This window comes from Neospora caninum, chromosome IX (assembly GCF_000208865.1).
Source record: "Neospora caninum Liverpool complete genome, chromosome IX".
NCBI classification, from domain to species: Eukaryota; Apicomplexa; class Conoidasida; order Eucoccidiorida; family Sarcocystidae; genus Neospora; species Neospora caninum.
Window position 1 is genome coordinate 928,386 of NC_018390.1, and position 17,086 is coordinate 945,471.

The 17,086-nt window shown below is 56.4% G+C and overlaps 3 protein-coding genes across 3 annotated transcripts; 2 read left to right on the plus strand and 1 right to left on the minus strand.

Moving 5' to 3' along the window:
- Positions 1-1,495: 1,495 nt before the first annotated feature.
- NCLIV_039590 (uncharacterized protein) lies at positions 1,496-2,584 on the plus strand (the record flags this gene model as incomplete). Its single annotated transcript, XM_003880868.1, has 1 exon — positions 1,496-2,584. One exon carries the CDS (start codon positions 1,496-1,498, stop codon positions 2,582-2,584), a length of 1,089 nt encoding a protein of 362 aa, XP_003880917.1.
- A 2,203-nt stretch (positions 2,585-4,787) lies between these two features.
- Positions 4,788-8,426, minus strand: NCLIV_039600 (conserved hypothetical protein; the record flags this gene model as incomplete). The annotated part of the gene is made up of 2 exons (XM_003880869.1): positions 4,788-5,950; positions 6,530-8,426. 2 exons carry the CDS (start codon positions 8,424-8,426, stop codon positions 4,788-4,790), a joined length of 3,060 nt encoding a protein of 1,019 aa, XP_003880918.1.
- Positions 8,427-10,741: 2,315 nt separating this feature from the next.
- Positions 10,742-16,309, plus strand: NCLIV_039610 (conserved hypothetical protein; the record flags this gene model as incomplete). Its single annotated transcript, XM_003880870.1, has 11 exons — positions 10,742-11,243; positions 11,644-11,828; positions 12,156-12,218; positions 12,513-12,679; positions 13,014-13,110; positions 13,506-13,600; positions 13,942-14,134; positions 14,594-14,670; positions 15,046-15,205; positions 15,518-15,750; positions 16,231-16,309. The coding sequence occupies 11 exons, from the start codon at positions 10,742-10,744 to the stop codon at positions 16,307-16,309; spliced, it is 1,851 nt and encodes a 616-aa protein (XP_003880919.1).
- Between the last annotated feature and the right edge of the window lie 777 nt (positions 16,310-17,086).

Here is a 17,086-nt window from a genome sequence, read left to right on the forward strand (position 1 = left end):
TGGTCTCTCACGTTGGTCGCTTCCCTACCAAACAGTAGTTGCCCGCGTGAAGGGGGAAGTGTAAGCCTTTGAGGTAGGCGCCAACCCCCCCCCCCCCCCCACCCCCCCACAGCTTTATTTGTTTAGCTAAAATGGAGGGATTCCTACAGTCCGCTGGAATGGCAGCTAGCAGTGTGCTGGCTGAATTCCCAGAAACGTGTAGAATAGGGAACGCGACGCATCTTTCGTAGATGCGGGGTCTCTGCATGTGTCTAGCTTCGGGCCTGGAATACACCAATTCCTCGTAGTGTACAGCCTGTCGCTTCGAGGGTTGAGGCGAGGAGACACCCGTTTGATCCAATATGAGCGGGTACCGGGCTTCATATTACCCAGTGGACTGTGGCGTCGTGGGAGAAACAGGGATGCTCTTTGGACTAAGCGACGGATGTATTGGAAGAACAATTTAGCCCGGAGACAAAGACACCCGTGAAACGGCCTGTAACATTGGCAACATACCCGTTCCACCAGGTAGCGTGCCGAGACTGGTCCCACAACTTTGGGACGTGTCCTGGAGCCGCTCTGCAAGAACGCCAAATTACACGGCCCCCAAGGCGGCGTTTCCGCGATTGTGTGCAGCTCGAACCCGGGAGAATCCCAGATCTGGAATGCCCCTCACAAATGCCCCGATGCAGGCCCTGAGACAAAGCCACCCTTGGCGCTTTCGTTTGACGAGATCATTCAATTTTAGCACCTCTCAAGCCGTGCATTATCTAGTCGGTAGTCTCTGGATGAGTGTAGCACGACTGCACAGTGCCTGCCCCGCGACCGGGGGAAAGGGTGGGGGCGAGCAAATGGTTTGTACCTCACGTGGAGGAAATGGCTGTATCCACGTTTTTTACCTTCGTCCCTGCCTCGAGCACAGTCAGTTATGGAGTCGTCTTTTTTGGCTGTTGGGCTGAGGTCCTCGCGAAGGGAGATATCTGGGTTTTCTCACGCTAGGCCCGCGCCGGCGGTTTGTCTCTGGCCTTGGCGGGGGCCAACCGGCATCGGCAAGCATCACGCGCCTCATTCCGGGGGGACGGCGGCGTCGCGACGTGCTTCTGGAGAACTCTAGCGTTGCAAGAGTTTTGGATCGTGTTAAACTTCCTTCGGATTTCGCCTGCTCCCCCGAAAATGGTGTATTGTACCACTCTTGCTCCAACCCACTCTCCTGCATCGCATGCCTTATAATCCCCCGTCCACGCCCGACATCGAGACCCCTACTGGGTACCCAATTTCGCCGCGAGTATTGGCCGGGCTCTCTGGAGCTGGATAACCTGCGTTGCCAGTCTGCGGACGAGGAGCGGCGCCTGTGTACTGAACGGTGGAGCAATACTTGAGCAGGTTTTTCTCCTCGTAGGACTAGGTATGAAAAGGCTCGACACTGTTTTATTCCTTCGATGCATCCACCGCAATTCAGGCGGTTTTGTGTCTTTGGCGATTATTTAAAAACCGCGTAGTCTGTTCCCAAGTCAAGATGGCATCGACGCCGGTCCGCGTTGTCTGCTTGACTTTTCTCATGGCCACGGTCTGGTCCTGCGCCGGCTCCGAGCCAAATGCCACCCTGGTTGCAACCGATTTCGCCGCCACAATCCCGAAAGACGGGCTTCCAGCGGACGTTGAGGAAACCTTTTACCTCCTGCCATCCCAGACCCTCGCGGTTCTCGACTTCACCAACACTGCGGCTTTTTTGCCAGCGAGCAGCGACAGCTCAACAAGATCGACGGGCGACGTCAGCAGCAGTGCTTATGTATTTGAGAATGGAGAGTGCAACTTCGACGAGATCATCGAGTACACGCAACTCTTTCCTGGCTACGAGGCACCAGTATGGGTTCGCGCTTCGTCTTCCGTGGAGGGCGTAGAAGAAGAGGATTCGGCAAGCGTCACGACGTACAGATTTACGAATCCTCCTAAGGAAAACTTGAATGGAGGAGTTAGTTTTTGCGTTAGGTTCAAGGCGGTCAGAGCTCCCTCACCAGACTCAGAAGGCACGTTGACGACCACACAGAAACCTGTTATCGTGGAAACGGAAACTGCGCCGTCAACCTCACAGCCTCCGCAGACGAACGGAGGATCGTCAGGCAACGTGGCAGGAGGATCGGATGGCCCACCCGAGGGGCCAACGGAGCAAAATGATTCGGAGGAGGCGCCAGGACCTGGGTCGACTCCCTCTGGAGGTGAAGGTGGCGACGGTTCCAGCAGCTCAGGTGAGAGTGTGGATCCCGATAACTCACAGCAAAACCAAAACGCCAATCAAGACGTTCAGGACAGCAACAATCCCGAAGACGGGATACACAAGAATGAGGAATCAGATTTCCCGAATAAGTTGCCGGAAGGCCAGAGTGGCCCGGGCCACTCAGTTTCATCACCAACCGGAACTCCCGTTCAGGGAGATGCTCTTGCTAGCGGCTCACTGTCGAGGAGGCTGTCTGAGCAACACGATACAAAAGAGACGTTCTACCTGACGATTAAAGTGCATTCCGCTGCTTGGAGCCTCGCGAACAGCAAGGCTCCACTGTTAATTGCTCTTCCTCCCATGGCAACTGCTATGCTGCAGATCTTCTGATGATGTAGAGCGAGGGAGAGGCGGGCTGGCGTAAATGCTCATCCGTGGCCGACCGGAGAGCAGACGTGAAACAGCCTAGGGCGCTTCACGGCATGCATTGGGCATTGGGCGTGAAAAAGACGGATTTTGCTACTGGGCTGCCACGGTACTGATTGCTGGTACCTTCCCATTCTTGTCTCTGTCGCCCATAACGGCAACAATGACTACGAAGATGATGTATGCCGAATTGAAGTGGCTTCGCTTCAAAGGTCGGGTGTCGAAACGAAATGCTACCTCGCTGGACTGAGGGGGTGGAGAACTGGGGAGCACTCCAGCAGGCAATCGACGAAGCGTGCAGATTTGCGGCTGTTTAAGGCATGAACCTTTAGGCTGGCTCATGTGGAGCTGTGCCACAAAACAGGCAGCTCAGGGCGACGCCAGGCAGTTGATTTTTAGTCTAACATGCCGGAGGAAAGGAAGTAAGGTGACAGCTGCACTGAGATGTGTGCCGGGGTGCTCACTATTAGTCGTACAGAGAACCAGTGGGTTCCAGCGAGCGAAACAGATCTCGCTTCAGCTTCACCATCGAGGGAGAGTGCAGTTACGTTGCAGCTGCAAAATTCTAAACTGTTTTTTATCGTCTTCTCAACAGAAACAGTCCCCGTCTTTCTATAAACAAAGAAAGCGATTTTGTTCCACGTAGCTGGCCCACGTCCTTCTCTCTCCGTTTTACTGCTTTCTATGCGATATTCTTACGGGGCACGTCCGGGCACTTACCTCAAGCCTTGAGTTTGTCAGGTTGCCTTTTCCTCATTGTCTCGGGGATAATGAGAAGAAGGCAGACACAAGGGCGTGACGTTACCGCCGTGGCCCCTCCAGCATTCTGTATTTCTGTCTCGGACTCGATGTTGCAGGCATTTCTCCATCTAATGCAAAGAGTTGCCCTTTAGTTTGTGGATATCAATAGATAATATATCTGTGATAGGCAAATCTCCCGCGCGCTCAAGCACGGCCGTCATGGACGGTAATATTGATTTTAGGCAAGGGACTTCTGTTTGCCGTGGAAGACACTGCGGACCAGAGTGTTGCGAAGAAAACTGTGCCCATGTGCATCGTCTTCTATTTTGTCATCCTACGGGGAACCATGGGTTGTTCAACGTTTTCTGCCAAATTGAGAATGACGTGGAACGACGTGTTTTCCGCGACTGCGCCAGCCACAGAAGAGAAAGCCCTCTTCATCCAACCTACAGCCTCGCGCTCGCTCCATTGACACAGCCTCCCGGTATAAAACACCTTTCCCTATCACCTCTTCGACTGTACACCAAGCAACAGCGTGCGCACTTTGAAAAGGGCATCAAGTGCTCCACACGTTCGAGGCGCTCCGAGGTCGAAAGACAAAACGACAAAGATATCCGTGTTTCGTCTCTCCCCCCTTCAAGTGAACTTCCCGCGCAGCAGGGTGGTCTCAAGACGGAGATCTATATACCTATATGTAGAGACAGATCCTTTCAAGCCTTACCAACGCTGAAAAACACCCATGCATGGCACTCCTCCCTTTTGCCAAACAAACATATGCGTATGCACAAACCTCGATTGACAGGAAGTTGGGCTGTTTCCGCACACACTCGTACGGTGCTCATCAGAAGCAGACGCAGAACGGGCGTTCTTCATCCGGGGGCAGTCGCGCCGTGGACTACGCGATTCGCACCGAGGCCTCCCGCAAAACGAAAAGGACTCATTCGCACATAAAATGCGTGCCTCTCCCCACAGCTCCTCGTATCGTTGCCTCGCTGTCGAGGATATCTAAAGGCGTGAAAGTTGGTCCGACTCTGCAAAAACGGCGTTTACCTGAAACTACTTCAAACACAATTACCTTTGAGTATGAGGGTCGAAATCACCTGACACTTTTCCCACGTAGCCCTGAGCAGAAGATAACCTCATTTATGCATGCATATCTACATACACGTATTTCACGTAGGTATACATGCAGCGAGACTTCTTCACTCACACTCATGTTCTATGACATATGCAGAACTATCGGTGTGTGCCGGCCTGCCCATGAAGCTGTGTACAGACCGCCGGCAGCTCCCATCCGGCAAAGATTTCTCTGTTGTGCTCCGTCTCTCTCTATCTCGATCTGAAGCGTATGCGGTCTCGGCTGATCGATGTGTCGAGAGCGGAGCCTGTGTGCGGATAGGGAATCAGGCGGCATTGCGGAGCGCGTTTAGAGCCACGAGAGAGCAGCTTTGATTTTGTCGAGGACGGAATCGGGGATCCACTGTCGCGCTTCCTCGCCTGCAAAGATTCGCAGCATCTCTTCGCCGCAGTACGACGTGCAGAGCGTCTTCTGGAGGACGCCGATAACGGAGTAGGGCGCGTCCGTGAGCGAGGCGAGGAAGCCTTCGGGCCGGCGCGTGAGGAGCATCTTGGCGTACAAGTGCATGCCGTAGAAAGGCCCAGTTTTCCCGAGCGTGCGGAGCTCGGAAAAGCCTTCTGACTGCCCCTCCTCTCGCCAGAAGACGTCGCTTTCGAGAACCGGGAACCGTCCCTTTCGCGGCGCGGGTTGGAGCGGCTCGAAGGCCAGAGGCCCAAACAACCACAGAGGCCGCACAAACGGCGTGAAACGTTCTTCGTCCTCTGCGCCTTCGCCGAGACCTCGAGGCTGCTCGGCCTCGCCGGTACCCCGTCGCGTCTCCAGCAGGGCGGGCGAGGCTGCGGGGGGTGTCGGCGGCGAATTTGCGAAGCGAAGGACGTACCAGGCGTCGTGTGTTGGCGCGGCGCTTCCTCCGCGGCTGCTCGATCCGCTCGCGTGCTGCTCGCGCGCCTCAGCCTCCTCTTTTTCTCGCTCCTGGGCCACGCCGGCTGCGCCCGGGGCCACCCACCGGGAGTACAAGATCTCCCGAAAAGCGAGGGGACCTAACAACCCCCCTTTGCTCACGGCCAGTTGCCCCACGGACGCGGACGCAAGCTTTTTGGCGATGTAGTGGAGGATGTCACGCAGAAACAGGTGCCTTGTCCCTTCGAATTTGAACACGCGGTTCGTCAGCGCACACGGCCGAAAGACCGTCTGGTCTCGCCTGCGCTGCTTCAGGCACTTTCTTCTCTCTTCCCGAGCCTGTCCACCTGCCGTGTCTCCTCGCGCGAGCGGCGTCTCTCTGCGTTCAAAGCTTTGGTTCTCGCACACCAGGAAAGACGGCAAGGAGGCGAAGGACCGGAGCGTGATCATGTCCGCGTCGAGGTACAGGCCGCCCTCTCTGAAGAGGAAGAGCGCGCGGAGAATATCCGCAACGGTCGCCTGCCGCGAGTGTCGCAGCAGCCCAAACAGCGCGCTGTGGTTTGCCAGCGACGACAGCCGGAGAGCCGACGCGTGCGCAGCGAGCGGCGTCCCTGCGGGCAAACGGGGCGAAAGAGAAAAGAAAAGGCGAGCGCGTTCGCCGCCTTTGCCGAGACGCAGACCCGGTGAAACCGCAAAGATGCCGCGACAGAGACGAACAAGGAGAAACACACACAGACAGAAAGACAGAAAGAGATAGAAAGAAAGAGAAACAGAAAGAGAGACAGAGACAGAAAGAAAAAAGACAGAGGACGAAAAGGAGGGGTTTCTGTGCTGCGCGAGAAGCAGAGGGAGAGAGTCGGCGACCGTTCTGTCGAGCAACGCAGCAAGAGGAGCAACCGTGTGTCCGTGGACGGCGTCTGATTTGGAAGAAGGTTCTCGGGACAAGGGACGTGTGCGAGAATGTGCATGCGCGATTCTCGCCTGGACAAAAAAACCGCCAGAACGTCGACACTCCACGCGACACAGACTGCGCGGGTGCACATGCCCGTTTGGTAGGATCTGCTGGAGCCCTTTTTAGCAGCCTCATTCAGCATTCTCGAGGAACGACAAGACCTGAAGCGAGAAGCACGGAGAAGGCGCGGCCGTCACAGGAAAGAACCTAGCGTATGAGAAAAGAAGCGAGAACTCACCTTTGAGGTAGGGCTTTAGGGAGACATGCTGGACATACTGGAGGTCGTAGCCTTTCCTCCAGAAAAGTTGGAGCTGCGAGAGATGTAGACCTCGCGCTTGCTCCGTGAGTTTCCTCGTCGCATCTCTCTGCCTTCTTCCCCAGGAGGCAAAGAACATTCCGTCCCACCCATGGTTAGTTCTCGCATTTCCACTGGCCTCCTCGGCCTGCAGACTGGAGCCGAAGGCTTCGCCGCGGTCCCAGACGACGTCTTCATCCTCAACGACGGGCAGGAGGACATGCAGCCGTAGAGTCCTGTCAGGAGCGGCGGCGAAGAAACTGTCGATGGCCCACAACTCCTTGCCAGTCAAAGGCTCTGCGCCGCCCCAGTACATGTGCGCGAGCGTCTGCCTTCTCTTCGCAATCTTATCAAAAGAAGAGAAAGAAGAAGCATCACTGTGGTAGATCGGGAGAGAGGAGCATCCATCGTAGAGCGACACGCGGTCGCCGCATTCGTCTTCTGTGAGCCGTCTCTGTTTTCCTCGCGCGCGGTTCTCGGAAGCATCGGCTTCTCTCTCTGTCGCTTCCTCTTCTTTTGCCTCGGTGACAGGCGAGGCGAGAGCACTCAAGAGCGCGACGAACCGGACGCCGTACTCGCGGTCGTAGGCGACACAGAGGTGCCGGCGGAGGCCCTCGCTGGACGCCTGGCCAGAGGCGAGCGAGGGGAGCGCTACGGGAGTTCTTCGAGAGACGGCGACTCGCCAGTTGGGGAGGAACAGAGACGGGTTCGGACGCCGCAAGGATCTTCCCCAAGCGGGAATCCCTTCGCGGGTCTCCGCGCCCTTCTCTGCGCTCTCCTGCGACTGGCCTCCCCGCAGCTCTTCCCTCTCAACGGTCCACGGCGCCTCCTCTTCCAGAAGAGACGAGACGCGGTTCTTCACTTTGTCGAGAAAGCCCACGAAGCTCTCGCTCTTTCCCGGCGCTGGCGAGTCCCGAGGAGAGAAGGCCCGATCGTCTCCTTCGAGGAGCGCGAGGAGGGAGTCGCCGAGCGAGGACACCGTGTGCGTCCCGGAGGGCGGAGACAGGAACGGCCTCAGCTTCACACAGGTCAAGGGCGAGGCGGCGTCGCGTTCTCTTGCGATTTCGCGCGCCTCTTCGCGTTCGGCTTGCTGCTCTGAGAACGACGCATGCGCAGCGGACATATCCGACAGCCCTGAGAAGAACGTGGGGTGAAAGGCATCCGCATCGGAGGCGAGGAGAAGAAGAGGTGGAGCTGAGATTCGGCCAAAGTTCTCGACAGACGGGGGCGGGGAAGAAGACGCCAGCGCGGCGAGCTGTTTCAGCGACACCGCTTCGGCGACTGCGTCTTGCTCGGCCTCTTCAGTTGCGAAAAGAAAGGAGACGAGCGAAAAGGGAGAGACAAAGAGAGAAGAGAGCGCGAAGGGGATGCGCGAAACAGCGGAGCGTGTGTCCTCTTGGTCGAGGTCGACGAGGGAAGAGAGGAAGAAAGAGGCAAGGGCGCAGGAGAGAACCAGAAGGAACAGATAAACCCCGCCCCGCGAGACACGCCGACCTTTCCTCTCCGGCTCGTCCCAACAAGCCCAGTCACGGTTCCCTGTAGAGAGAGAGATCTTTCTGGAGCTGGAGCGCAGAAACGGAAAGATCGACTGAAGAGGCTGCAAGGCCTCGTGATCTCTCCTCCGAAACGCGTCAGCACGCGAAAAATGACGAGTCGAAGCCACCAACAGCGGTCCTTCTTCGGCATCATCCCGTCCTGGATCTGAAGGCCGATATGCATGCAGTGGAGAGCGAGAAGAAGGAGAAAAGGGCGGATCTGAGCTCGCCGCGCTGGGGTTAACCGGGCACGAAGAGATAGTTCCTCCCGAGGCCGCCTTGCGGCGAGCCTGAGAGTCCGGCATCTTCTGCCCCACAGTTTCCAAGGCCAAACCGAGGAGTCCAAGAGAGACGAAAGGATGCAGAGACAAGACGCAGAAAAAAGAAAAGAACGAGAGACCCACAAACGTAGTATAGGACGGAGCAAAGACCAAGCAAGGAGAAGAGCGCAGCAACCGAGAGAGACAAGACGGAGGGGTGAAACTCTCTTTCTCTGGGCTGTGCCGTGCGGGCTGTTCTCGGTTGCTTGCGAAAGTGAGGAAACAAAGCGAATGTGCGCGCTGTGGACTTCAGGCGGCGTGGCGGCAAGGCAGAAAAGGAGGCGTGAACACGGGCACTGTGCCGCGCTGTCGAAGAAGACGTGTGCGGCGCGGAATGCTTCCGAAAGATGAGAGGCCCTCAGAGAGACACCGGAATCCCTCGAAAGGAGCTTTCGTCCGGAGTCCTGCCGTGCTGCCTGTTTTTCTTTGGCGGAGAACACGCTTTTTCGAGCTGCGGAGAAAAGACAAGGTTCGTCCTCCCTCGCGAGGGGCGCGAGCGGCTCTTTGCGAGCCGCGCGCAGCGCGAGAAAACCCCCCCGAAAGCGATTCCCCCTTCCAACGCGTTTTCACCTCGACGAGAAATAGAGAGAAACCGCGTCCTTTCCAGTCGTTGAATCTGCAGATTTTCTCGAGCTTTCGGTCTCTCCAGATGCTCGTCGGGCGCGGCGTCGAGCGGAGTTGTGTGTGACGATGCAGGGAGCGCGGGTCGGAAACAGCTACGAGCGGAGAAGTGTCTAGCGCTTTTCGCGGACGGTTCTTGCCTCCTCTCCAGCGAAGAAGAGCTTATTCTCTCTTCAAAGAGAAGCGGCGCGAGAAGCTGCCGAGGCAACGCGAACTCGCCAACCAAAAGACAAACCGCCCTCTCGTGTTTTCAAGAGACCAAGGGACCGACAGCAAGTGACGAAAAAACGAGACAAGGAGAGGGGGAGCACAGGAGAGAGGTAGAGAGAAGAGGATGAGAACGAGCGAGAAAAGAGAAAAAACGGTGTAGTCTTGTTGTCCCCTATCCTTCTCTCTCCGTTTTCTTTCTTTTTCACTTTCCTTCCTTCTGGCCGGGTGCCTGTGACCGCCTTTCTGCCCGAGCACGCAGGCATGAGCGACAACATGCAGGGAGAGAGGCAAACTGAAGATTTTTTCGTCTCTGGTCTTCTCCAGGCAGCTTCTTTTAGGAAGCGCATGTCTCTTCCTCCTGTCGACAAGGCAGATACGTGACACGGTCATGAGATTCGGTGTCTTTTGAAAATCGTCTTCGCGGGTCCCCTCTCTTCATCCAACAGTCCACAAAAAAGAAACTGTCCGAAGCCTTACCTTTTTTTTTGTATCCTTCTCATCCCGTCTAGTCTCTCCATACGTGTGTGTGTGTGTGTAGCGCTCGTCTGTATGATTGCACATTCGTCTACGTTCAACGTATTTGCATATGCATGTTAGCGAGTAGATAGACTGCTTTTTTGTCGTCTTCAGTCGGTGTACGCCAGCGCGCGAGGGTGTGCAGGAGGCCGTTGGAATGCTTTGACTACCTTGAAGGGCAGGTGCGCTTTCCGTCCTCGATCCCTGTCGCGGGTCTGTCGTTTTCCAGTCCCTGTCTCTCCGCGTAACGTCGACGCCTCCTCGTTTCTCTCCCCATTCTTGCTTTCTCGACCGGTTTGAGGTCTCAGCACTGCGAAGGTTTCTCTTCAAGCGAAACGCTGGAGATTGAGGGGCGCCGCACGTTTCGTCGGACGAGACTCCCCACAAACAGCCTGTAATCCTGTCTCCGAACGTTCTCACTCCGACGATGGATCATCTGAACGCTGCAGTCGAGGAGGGAGGTTGAGCAGCGAGAAGCGCCGGGTTGGTTCGCGAGAACGAGGCGTGTTGTCTTCTCTGGACAGATAAAGGATTAGTCGAGAACTGAAACGGAGAGGCCTGGCGAGTCAACACAGAAAACGGGACCGGAACACCCGACGTATCTGCGTATCAGCGGATGCTCTCCTCGTTCCTTCCTTTCCTCGTTCCTTCCTTTCCTCGTTCCTTCCTTTCCTCGTTCCTTCCTTTCCTCGTTCCTTTTTTTCCTCGTTCCTTCCTTTCCTCGTTCCGTCCTTTCCTCGTTCCTTTTTTTCCTCGTTCCTTCCTTTCCTCGTTCCGTCCTTTCCTCGTTCCTTCCTTTCCTCGTTCCTTCTCTCCTTTTCCTTCCTCTCCTTTTCCGTCTCCTTCTGTAGGGCGCGTGGCCGTACACACGTCGATCGTTCCTCAGAGCGCCTCTGTTTCTCTGGGCTTTCCTTCGCCTCTCGGTTTCCGTCTCGCTCGTCTTTTCTGCGAAGATGCACGTGAACCCGCGAGTGTTTCGAGGGTTTTCGACTCTGCGTCACCGCCTACACACGCAGTCGAGCAAGAAGAACTTCTGCTCCCTCTGTTACAATGCCGTGCGCGGCCTCTTCGGTCCAGGAGTCCAGGCTCGCGGCAGGCGCTGCGCGTTGCTCCTCCTGCTCGTCGCGATGGCGGCTGCCTGCGTCACCTTCTTCCTCCACTCCTACTACCTGGCGAGAGTCCACGAACTCGAACAGGCCCTAGCGCGCGCGTCTCTGCATGCGTCGCCGGTCGGAAAGGCTGCGTCCCAGCTTCCCGATGCGTCTGTCGCAGGAGCTGCGCACGAAGAAACGTTCTCTGGCAACGAGGAACTTCAGGGGAACGGCGCGACCGAGGAAGAGACTTCCCTCAACGCCCAAGACAACATGCAGCGCCAAGGCGGCGAGAAAACGGAGACAGGCAGCGCCTCGCCCCTTCCTCGCTGGTGGAGACGAAGGCCAGCTGGAAGGCCCGCGGGTACGCGAAACGCCTGCGCGCAAATGCATGCGCACTGAGGAGGTTTGGGTTCACCTGCTTGTGGGGAGTGCCTTTACGGAGAATCAGTTGTGGAGAATCGGCTGTGGATATGAAGCGTCGACGGAAGTCGCGAATGGGAGAGGGCGGCAGACACGTTTCCCCCGATTCAGAAGAGAGGCTGGTGCGATTCGTGAAGAAGTCTCGGGTGAGAGAGAGCAAAAGGAGACAGCGACGCGGGGGGAGACGCCGCAAATGGAGGGGGGGGGGGGGTTAGTTCTCACACCCGGCGTTGCTCTGCAGCGGGTCCATTGTTCACGGCTGACGCCCCGTGTCTGCCTGGCAGCGGCTGTTTCTCATCTTTCGGGTGTTTCTTTCGGCTGTGTGGTTGGCTGCTCAAAAGTCTCCGGCGGCGTGTGGGATGCGAGCGTCGCGCTTTCCCTGTTCGATTTGAAAGAACAAATTCGCGCCAGTGGAGCGGCTGCAAATCCCTCGGGCGAGAAGATGCTGCACACCCATGGTCTAGGCGTGGTTCTCCTTCTCCCCAGCTCCACGACTCTCTCCTCGTCTGTGGGACGAACGCTGCAAGTAGGAAGAATCCAAACCGCCGACCTGTCCTCTTCTCGCGCTTTTCTCTGGCTCTCCGTCACGATAACCCTCGACTGTCGGTTTTTTTCTTGGCGTGTCTTCCGCGTGCTTTTCCTGGTGCGCTGTCTCTTCCGTTTCGAGGTTCTCGTCTTGGCTCTTCGTGCCGCGCGTCTCCTCGGTCGCGCCTCCCGCTCGCCTCGCTGGTCTCTCGTGAATGATAAGAAGAGCGCGTTGATAGGAAGACAGAGAGGGGGAGAGTGGCTCTGGGGCCTCTCGCCTTCCGCAACCTTGAAACTCTCCAGCCCTGTTTCGGATTTTGCCTCACAGGATCTCCTCTCGCTTCGCAACGCCTTCCCCGGGAAGAAGTTCTTCCCAGTCATCATTTCTCAGGTACATCCTGTTCGTTTTCCTTCTCTTTGTCCTCGGTGCTTCCGCCTCTCTCTCTCTCGTTCCTCCTCCCCGCAGTCGTGCCTCTCGCGTTCCCATTCGCCTTTAGCGTCGATCTCTGCAGCTTCTCGAGAATCCTCATTCGCTTTCCTTCGCTTGCGAGCTTTCCTTTTCCTCCCAACCCCCCTGTCTCTGCATGCAAGTGTCTCAACTTTTCCTGTCACGTCCGCTTTGTTTCTCGCCCCCGCCCCTTTTCCATCTCTGCATGCACTTTCCTCTTTTCTCTTTCTCCCTCAGCCGGGATCGAGTGTGTGGCAAGCGAGCGCTGTCGCGCCGTTTCGCGTTGGCCCCAGCGGGGCGTACCACATGCAACGCGAGTTGAAGAAGCTGCAGATCTCCCGTCGTCCTTTCCAGAAAATTCCGGGAGAGCAAGAACCCGACGCTCCTTCGCCGTCTTCCCCTCTGTAGGTCTAGCCGCTTGTGTCTTTTTTCCTGTAGATCTCGCCTTTTCGTTTGCCTTTTCTTTTTCTTGTCGGGCTTCCACTTAGAGCTGCCGCTACCGGTCGCCTCGTGTGTGACGCTGCACAGAGAGGAGACAGAAGCTGAGACGCGTTTGTGGGAGGGAGAGGCGCGCCGCAGGTGAAGACCTCGCTGCACTCTCCTTTTCTTGTCCTTCTGACGGGCGTTTGCGTTCTTCCTCGGAACACGCCGTCCCTTCTTCGCGGCCAGCGGCAGACAGCCGATCGGAACACGGCCATCTCATACTTTCTCGCCGTCTCTTTCGCTTGTTCTTTTCAGGAGAGAGATGGAAAGTAACCATCTGCGTTGGGCAGCGCAGCAGGTGTTCAACGAACTCGGCCTTCCCTTTGCGCTCTTCCTCGACGCTGACCTCGAGGTAGGTGCGCGAGTTCGGCCACGCAGCGAAGCCGCGCTGAAATCCACCACAGAAGGCAGCCCGCGAAGCGAGCTTTCTGCCCTGGATCGGGGGATGGGTGTGCGAGACCGAAAGAAAAGGACGGGCAGGCGGAATTCAGAACGGACCGAGGGTTCGTTTGGTTTCGTGAAAAACGGTTCGAAACGCGCACGAGAGGCGGAGGGTGCGGGGGAGAACGGCGAGAGAAGAAGTTTCGTCGGGGACCGACTTTTTCCCAGCGTTTGGCCTGGTCAGCTCGGGAGAGATATCTCGGCGCTCGCTTTCGTGTCCCGACGCTTTTGTCCGTGCTCGCCACGAGTCTTCCTTCGCTTTCTCTGTGTCTTGCCTTTCTTTCCTCTCCTCTTCGCCCCTTTCAGTTCTCGCCGGACTTCTTCAGTTTCCTTGAGAAGGCCGTCGACGTGCTCGCGAAAGAGGAAGCCCCAGGCTGCGCGTCCCCGTTCTCCGCTCTCAGGTAGGTGCTGGCGGGGGGTGCCGAAAAAGCGTCGAAAAAGGCCTTCCAGGCTTCTTTCTTCCTTCCACGCTTCTTGAAAAACGTGAAAACCCGATGGGAAAGGGTGCGGTTTGCCAAGGCCAACCCGTGTCCGAAAGGAATGTCAAAGGCCGCTTCCTGGATAGTCTCTGCCGTCTCGAGGCCTGCGCCCGCCCCCGCGTGCGGAGGTCTCTTGTCTGTCTCCCCTTTCGTTCTCCGTGCCCTCGTTTCGCGGACTATTCAGGCGTCTCTTCTCTCTCTCCCCTCCGTCTCGCGTTTTCCCTTCACTCCCGTTTTCGTGCGTACGCGTGTGTTCTCTTCAGCGTCCCGTTGTCTCCCAAGCCCAGCGACGAGTCGGCTGCGCTTCAGAGTCGCCTGTGGCGCACGTCCGCCTTGCCGCCGTTCGGCGTCCTGCTTTCGCGCGCAGCTTTCTCGTCGTTTGCCGCTGGCGACGCGAAGGGCGAAGCGCGACAGCGGGGAGCCCGGGAAGGAGACGAAACGGAAACGCATGCGCAAGTCAGTCTCCGCTTCAGTCGCTTTTCGCGTGTTCAGATCACGGGGCTCCTGTTGGAGACGTCTGTCCTGGTGGAACCCAACTCACTTTAGTCGCGAAGAACCCCAGGTCCGTTCTCGGGATCTGAGGCTTGACGCTGTCTGATCGCCCTCCGTGGACAAAAGATATTCATGCCTCCTGTCTATACAGATAGCTAGATCTGTAGATGTCGAGGTGTTTGCATGCTTGCTGATATCCACATCGTGATCACCTTCTCTCATTCGTGTCTTGCTGTTTCATTCTTCCGTTTCTCCTTCATATGTGTCGTTTGCATCTTGATATATATATATATGTATGTTTGGGCCTCGTTTTCGATAGATGTGTATGACTATGTGTCTGGAGTCAGGTTGAGATGAGAATGAAACGCGTGCGACCTTTTCACAGGTGGTGCATCTCGTGGCGCGTTTCTGAATTTCTTTCAGCCGCTTTCGTGCCTGGTGCCGGTGCTGTCGCGGTGCCGGAAAGGCAACAACGCACTCGACGTCCCGGAAGAATGGAGGTAAGGGCGGAGACGAAATCTTGTCGCACTTCGCTCTCATACACTGGGGACTACGCGCGTGCAAGTCGATTCTCTGTATGGAAGTCCGCCGATGGATCAGAATTCGTCAGAGGGGGGGTGTCCCACAGATTGAAAATCCGTATCTCAGAGACGGGGATGTCGACGGCCTGTCTTTCTCCCGGCACTGACCAAGTCACTGCGTGTGTTTTTGCAAGAGCCTCGCTTTCGCCTTTCTCGTCAATGGGGGGCTGATCTGTGGATTGTCATTCCCTCTCGCTTCTGCGCCGCGAGGCGAGAGCTGCGGAGCCTCCCGAGAAGCGGAACGTTTTCAAGAGTTGTTCTCTCTTTCTTCCCGCCTTTTTCGGCCACCGACAGACCGATCCTGGGTCGGCACCGCCTCAACGAAGACTTCTTTGACTGGCAAAACTCGGGGAACAAGAAGGAAGGGAAGGGCGGAAGACCGCACGAAGACGCAACTCGCTCAGAGCCGCGACCCGCGGCAGTCCACGAAGCGGCTTTCGAGAAGGATCTGGAAGTGAGTCTGTCGTTTTGCCCACAGACACAGGACGCACGAGCGTTGTTGGTTTCGTAACAAGCGAGACTACTCCGAGAGCGAGAGTCCTCCTTCGGAACTGACCTTCACCTTCAGGCAGCCAGAGAGCAGAGAGAGGAAGGCCAGCATCGGCGTTTGGCATTTTTCCGCACGGGCCTCTTCGTGGGGGGGGGGGGGGGGGGCTTCCTTCCGCGTCGATTTTGCCCGCCAGGATTCGCGTTTTTCCGGGCCGTCTTTCCCGGATGTGACCGTTTTCTTCTCGAGACGCTTGTGCGCCGCATGTCTTCTTCCCAGGCCTCTTTAGAGAAAGCCACGCCGATCGCGGCCTCGGAGGTCGCGTCCCTGAGGCAGGGGAGCTCTTCGGTCTATCGCATTTTTTACGCCTCCGAATCTGAGCTCCGCCAGGCGCTGGACGTCCTCCTCGAAGAGACACTCCCGTCGTTGACGACGTTTCCCCGCAACCTGCTCGCGTCTCCAGCGTCCTCGTCTTCCTCTTCCGCGCTGAAGGATTTTCCTGGAATGTACAAGTGAGGCTTCCGTCTTGCTGTTTTCCCGCGTTTCCCTGTCTTCGTGCCGACTGTTGAGAAAACCGTCCTCTCGTCTTCGCGCTGTGACGAACGCCGCACTCTTTGCGAACGATTCTTTCGCACGAGTCTCCTTGCGATAGCACCGGTTTGCGGTCGACTCTCACATGCCAAACAAGGTGGAGCTTCCAAAGAATGCTCTTCCTGCGGCCAATGCATGCAGATGCGTGAAATACATCTGCACGGAACAGGTGCCTCAGCAACAATCCGCGCACTTTTTTTGGTTACAGACGCTCCATCATGTATATGTACATGTATATATATATATATATGGATATCTCACGTGTTTGTGTGTATTCGTGCATATACAGCTTCTTTTTTAAAGACATATGAGTGCGTGCATGTATCCCAGTCTCTACAAAAATACAAACATGTACGTATTTATCCAAGTGTTGTGTCTCGGTTTTTATCTTTTTTCTTCAGGGGTGTCATGTACGTTGAGCTGCCGGGGGCTCAGGTGTATCTGCACGGCACGTGGCCGGAGCGTTTCGCTGGAAAGTAGAATCATATTCGGCAGGGAAGAAACGGCTTTTCTGTCTTTCACACTGGCAAACGCGTCGAACACGCGCGCGAGGCGCGAGTGCACGCGCTTAGGAAGGACAGCAACTGAACAACAAGCGGCGGAAAAGAAACGTCGAGAAGACGAGAAACGCTTGGTGCTGAAAAGAACCGGGGGATTGGAGTCAGATGTGTCATTTTATTGTCCGTTTGATCCACGACCCGTCCAGGGCTTTTATATTTTTTGCTTGAATCCATTCTGTTTTTTTTCCTAGGCCGTCTCACTTGTTTCTTTCTCACTTTTCTTCCGTCCCCCCCAGGGAGCTTTTTTCCATCCTGGATTCTGGGTCACTTCGCTCTTCTTTGTCGCTTGCCGTATCGTTCCTTTCTTTTTATTCTCGTCCCTTTGTTGTTAGTCTCGTTCGCGTCTCCGGTTCCACTTCAGGCAGCCTCGTCTTCACCGCCTGGAGGCTTTGCCTATGTGCTGCCGGAGGGCAACAGGCACGACCGGTAGACAGAAAAGAGGCACTCCACTGTCGCCCTGTTGCGAGATTCGAGGAAAGAAAACTCAGAATATTTGCTGAGGGAGACACGTGGGGGATTTCTGGGTTTTCGATTGGGCACAGTCCCGCGACGAAGTCGTTCTACCTAGCGCATCCTACTTCGGACGAGCTCCTGGCGAGAAAACTTGACAGATGTCGCTTTCGCCCCATGTAGGTGCACTGACACGGCTTTGAGGCTAAGGAATTCGTCTACACAAGTGATCCTCGGGAATGGTGTC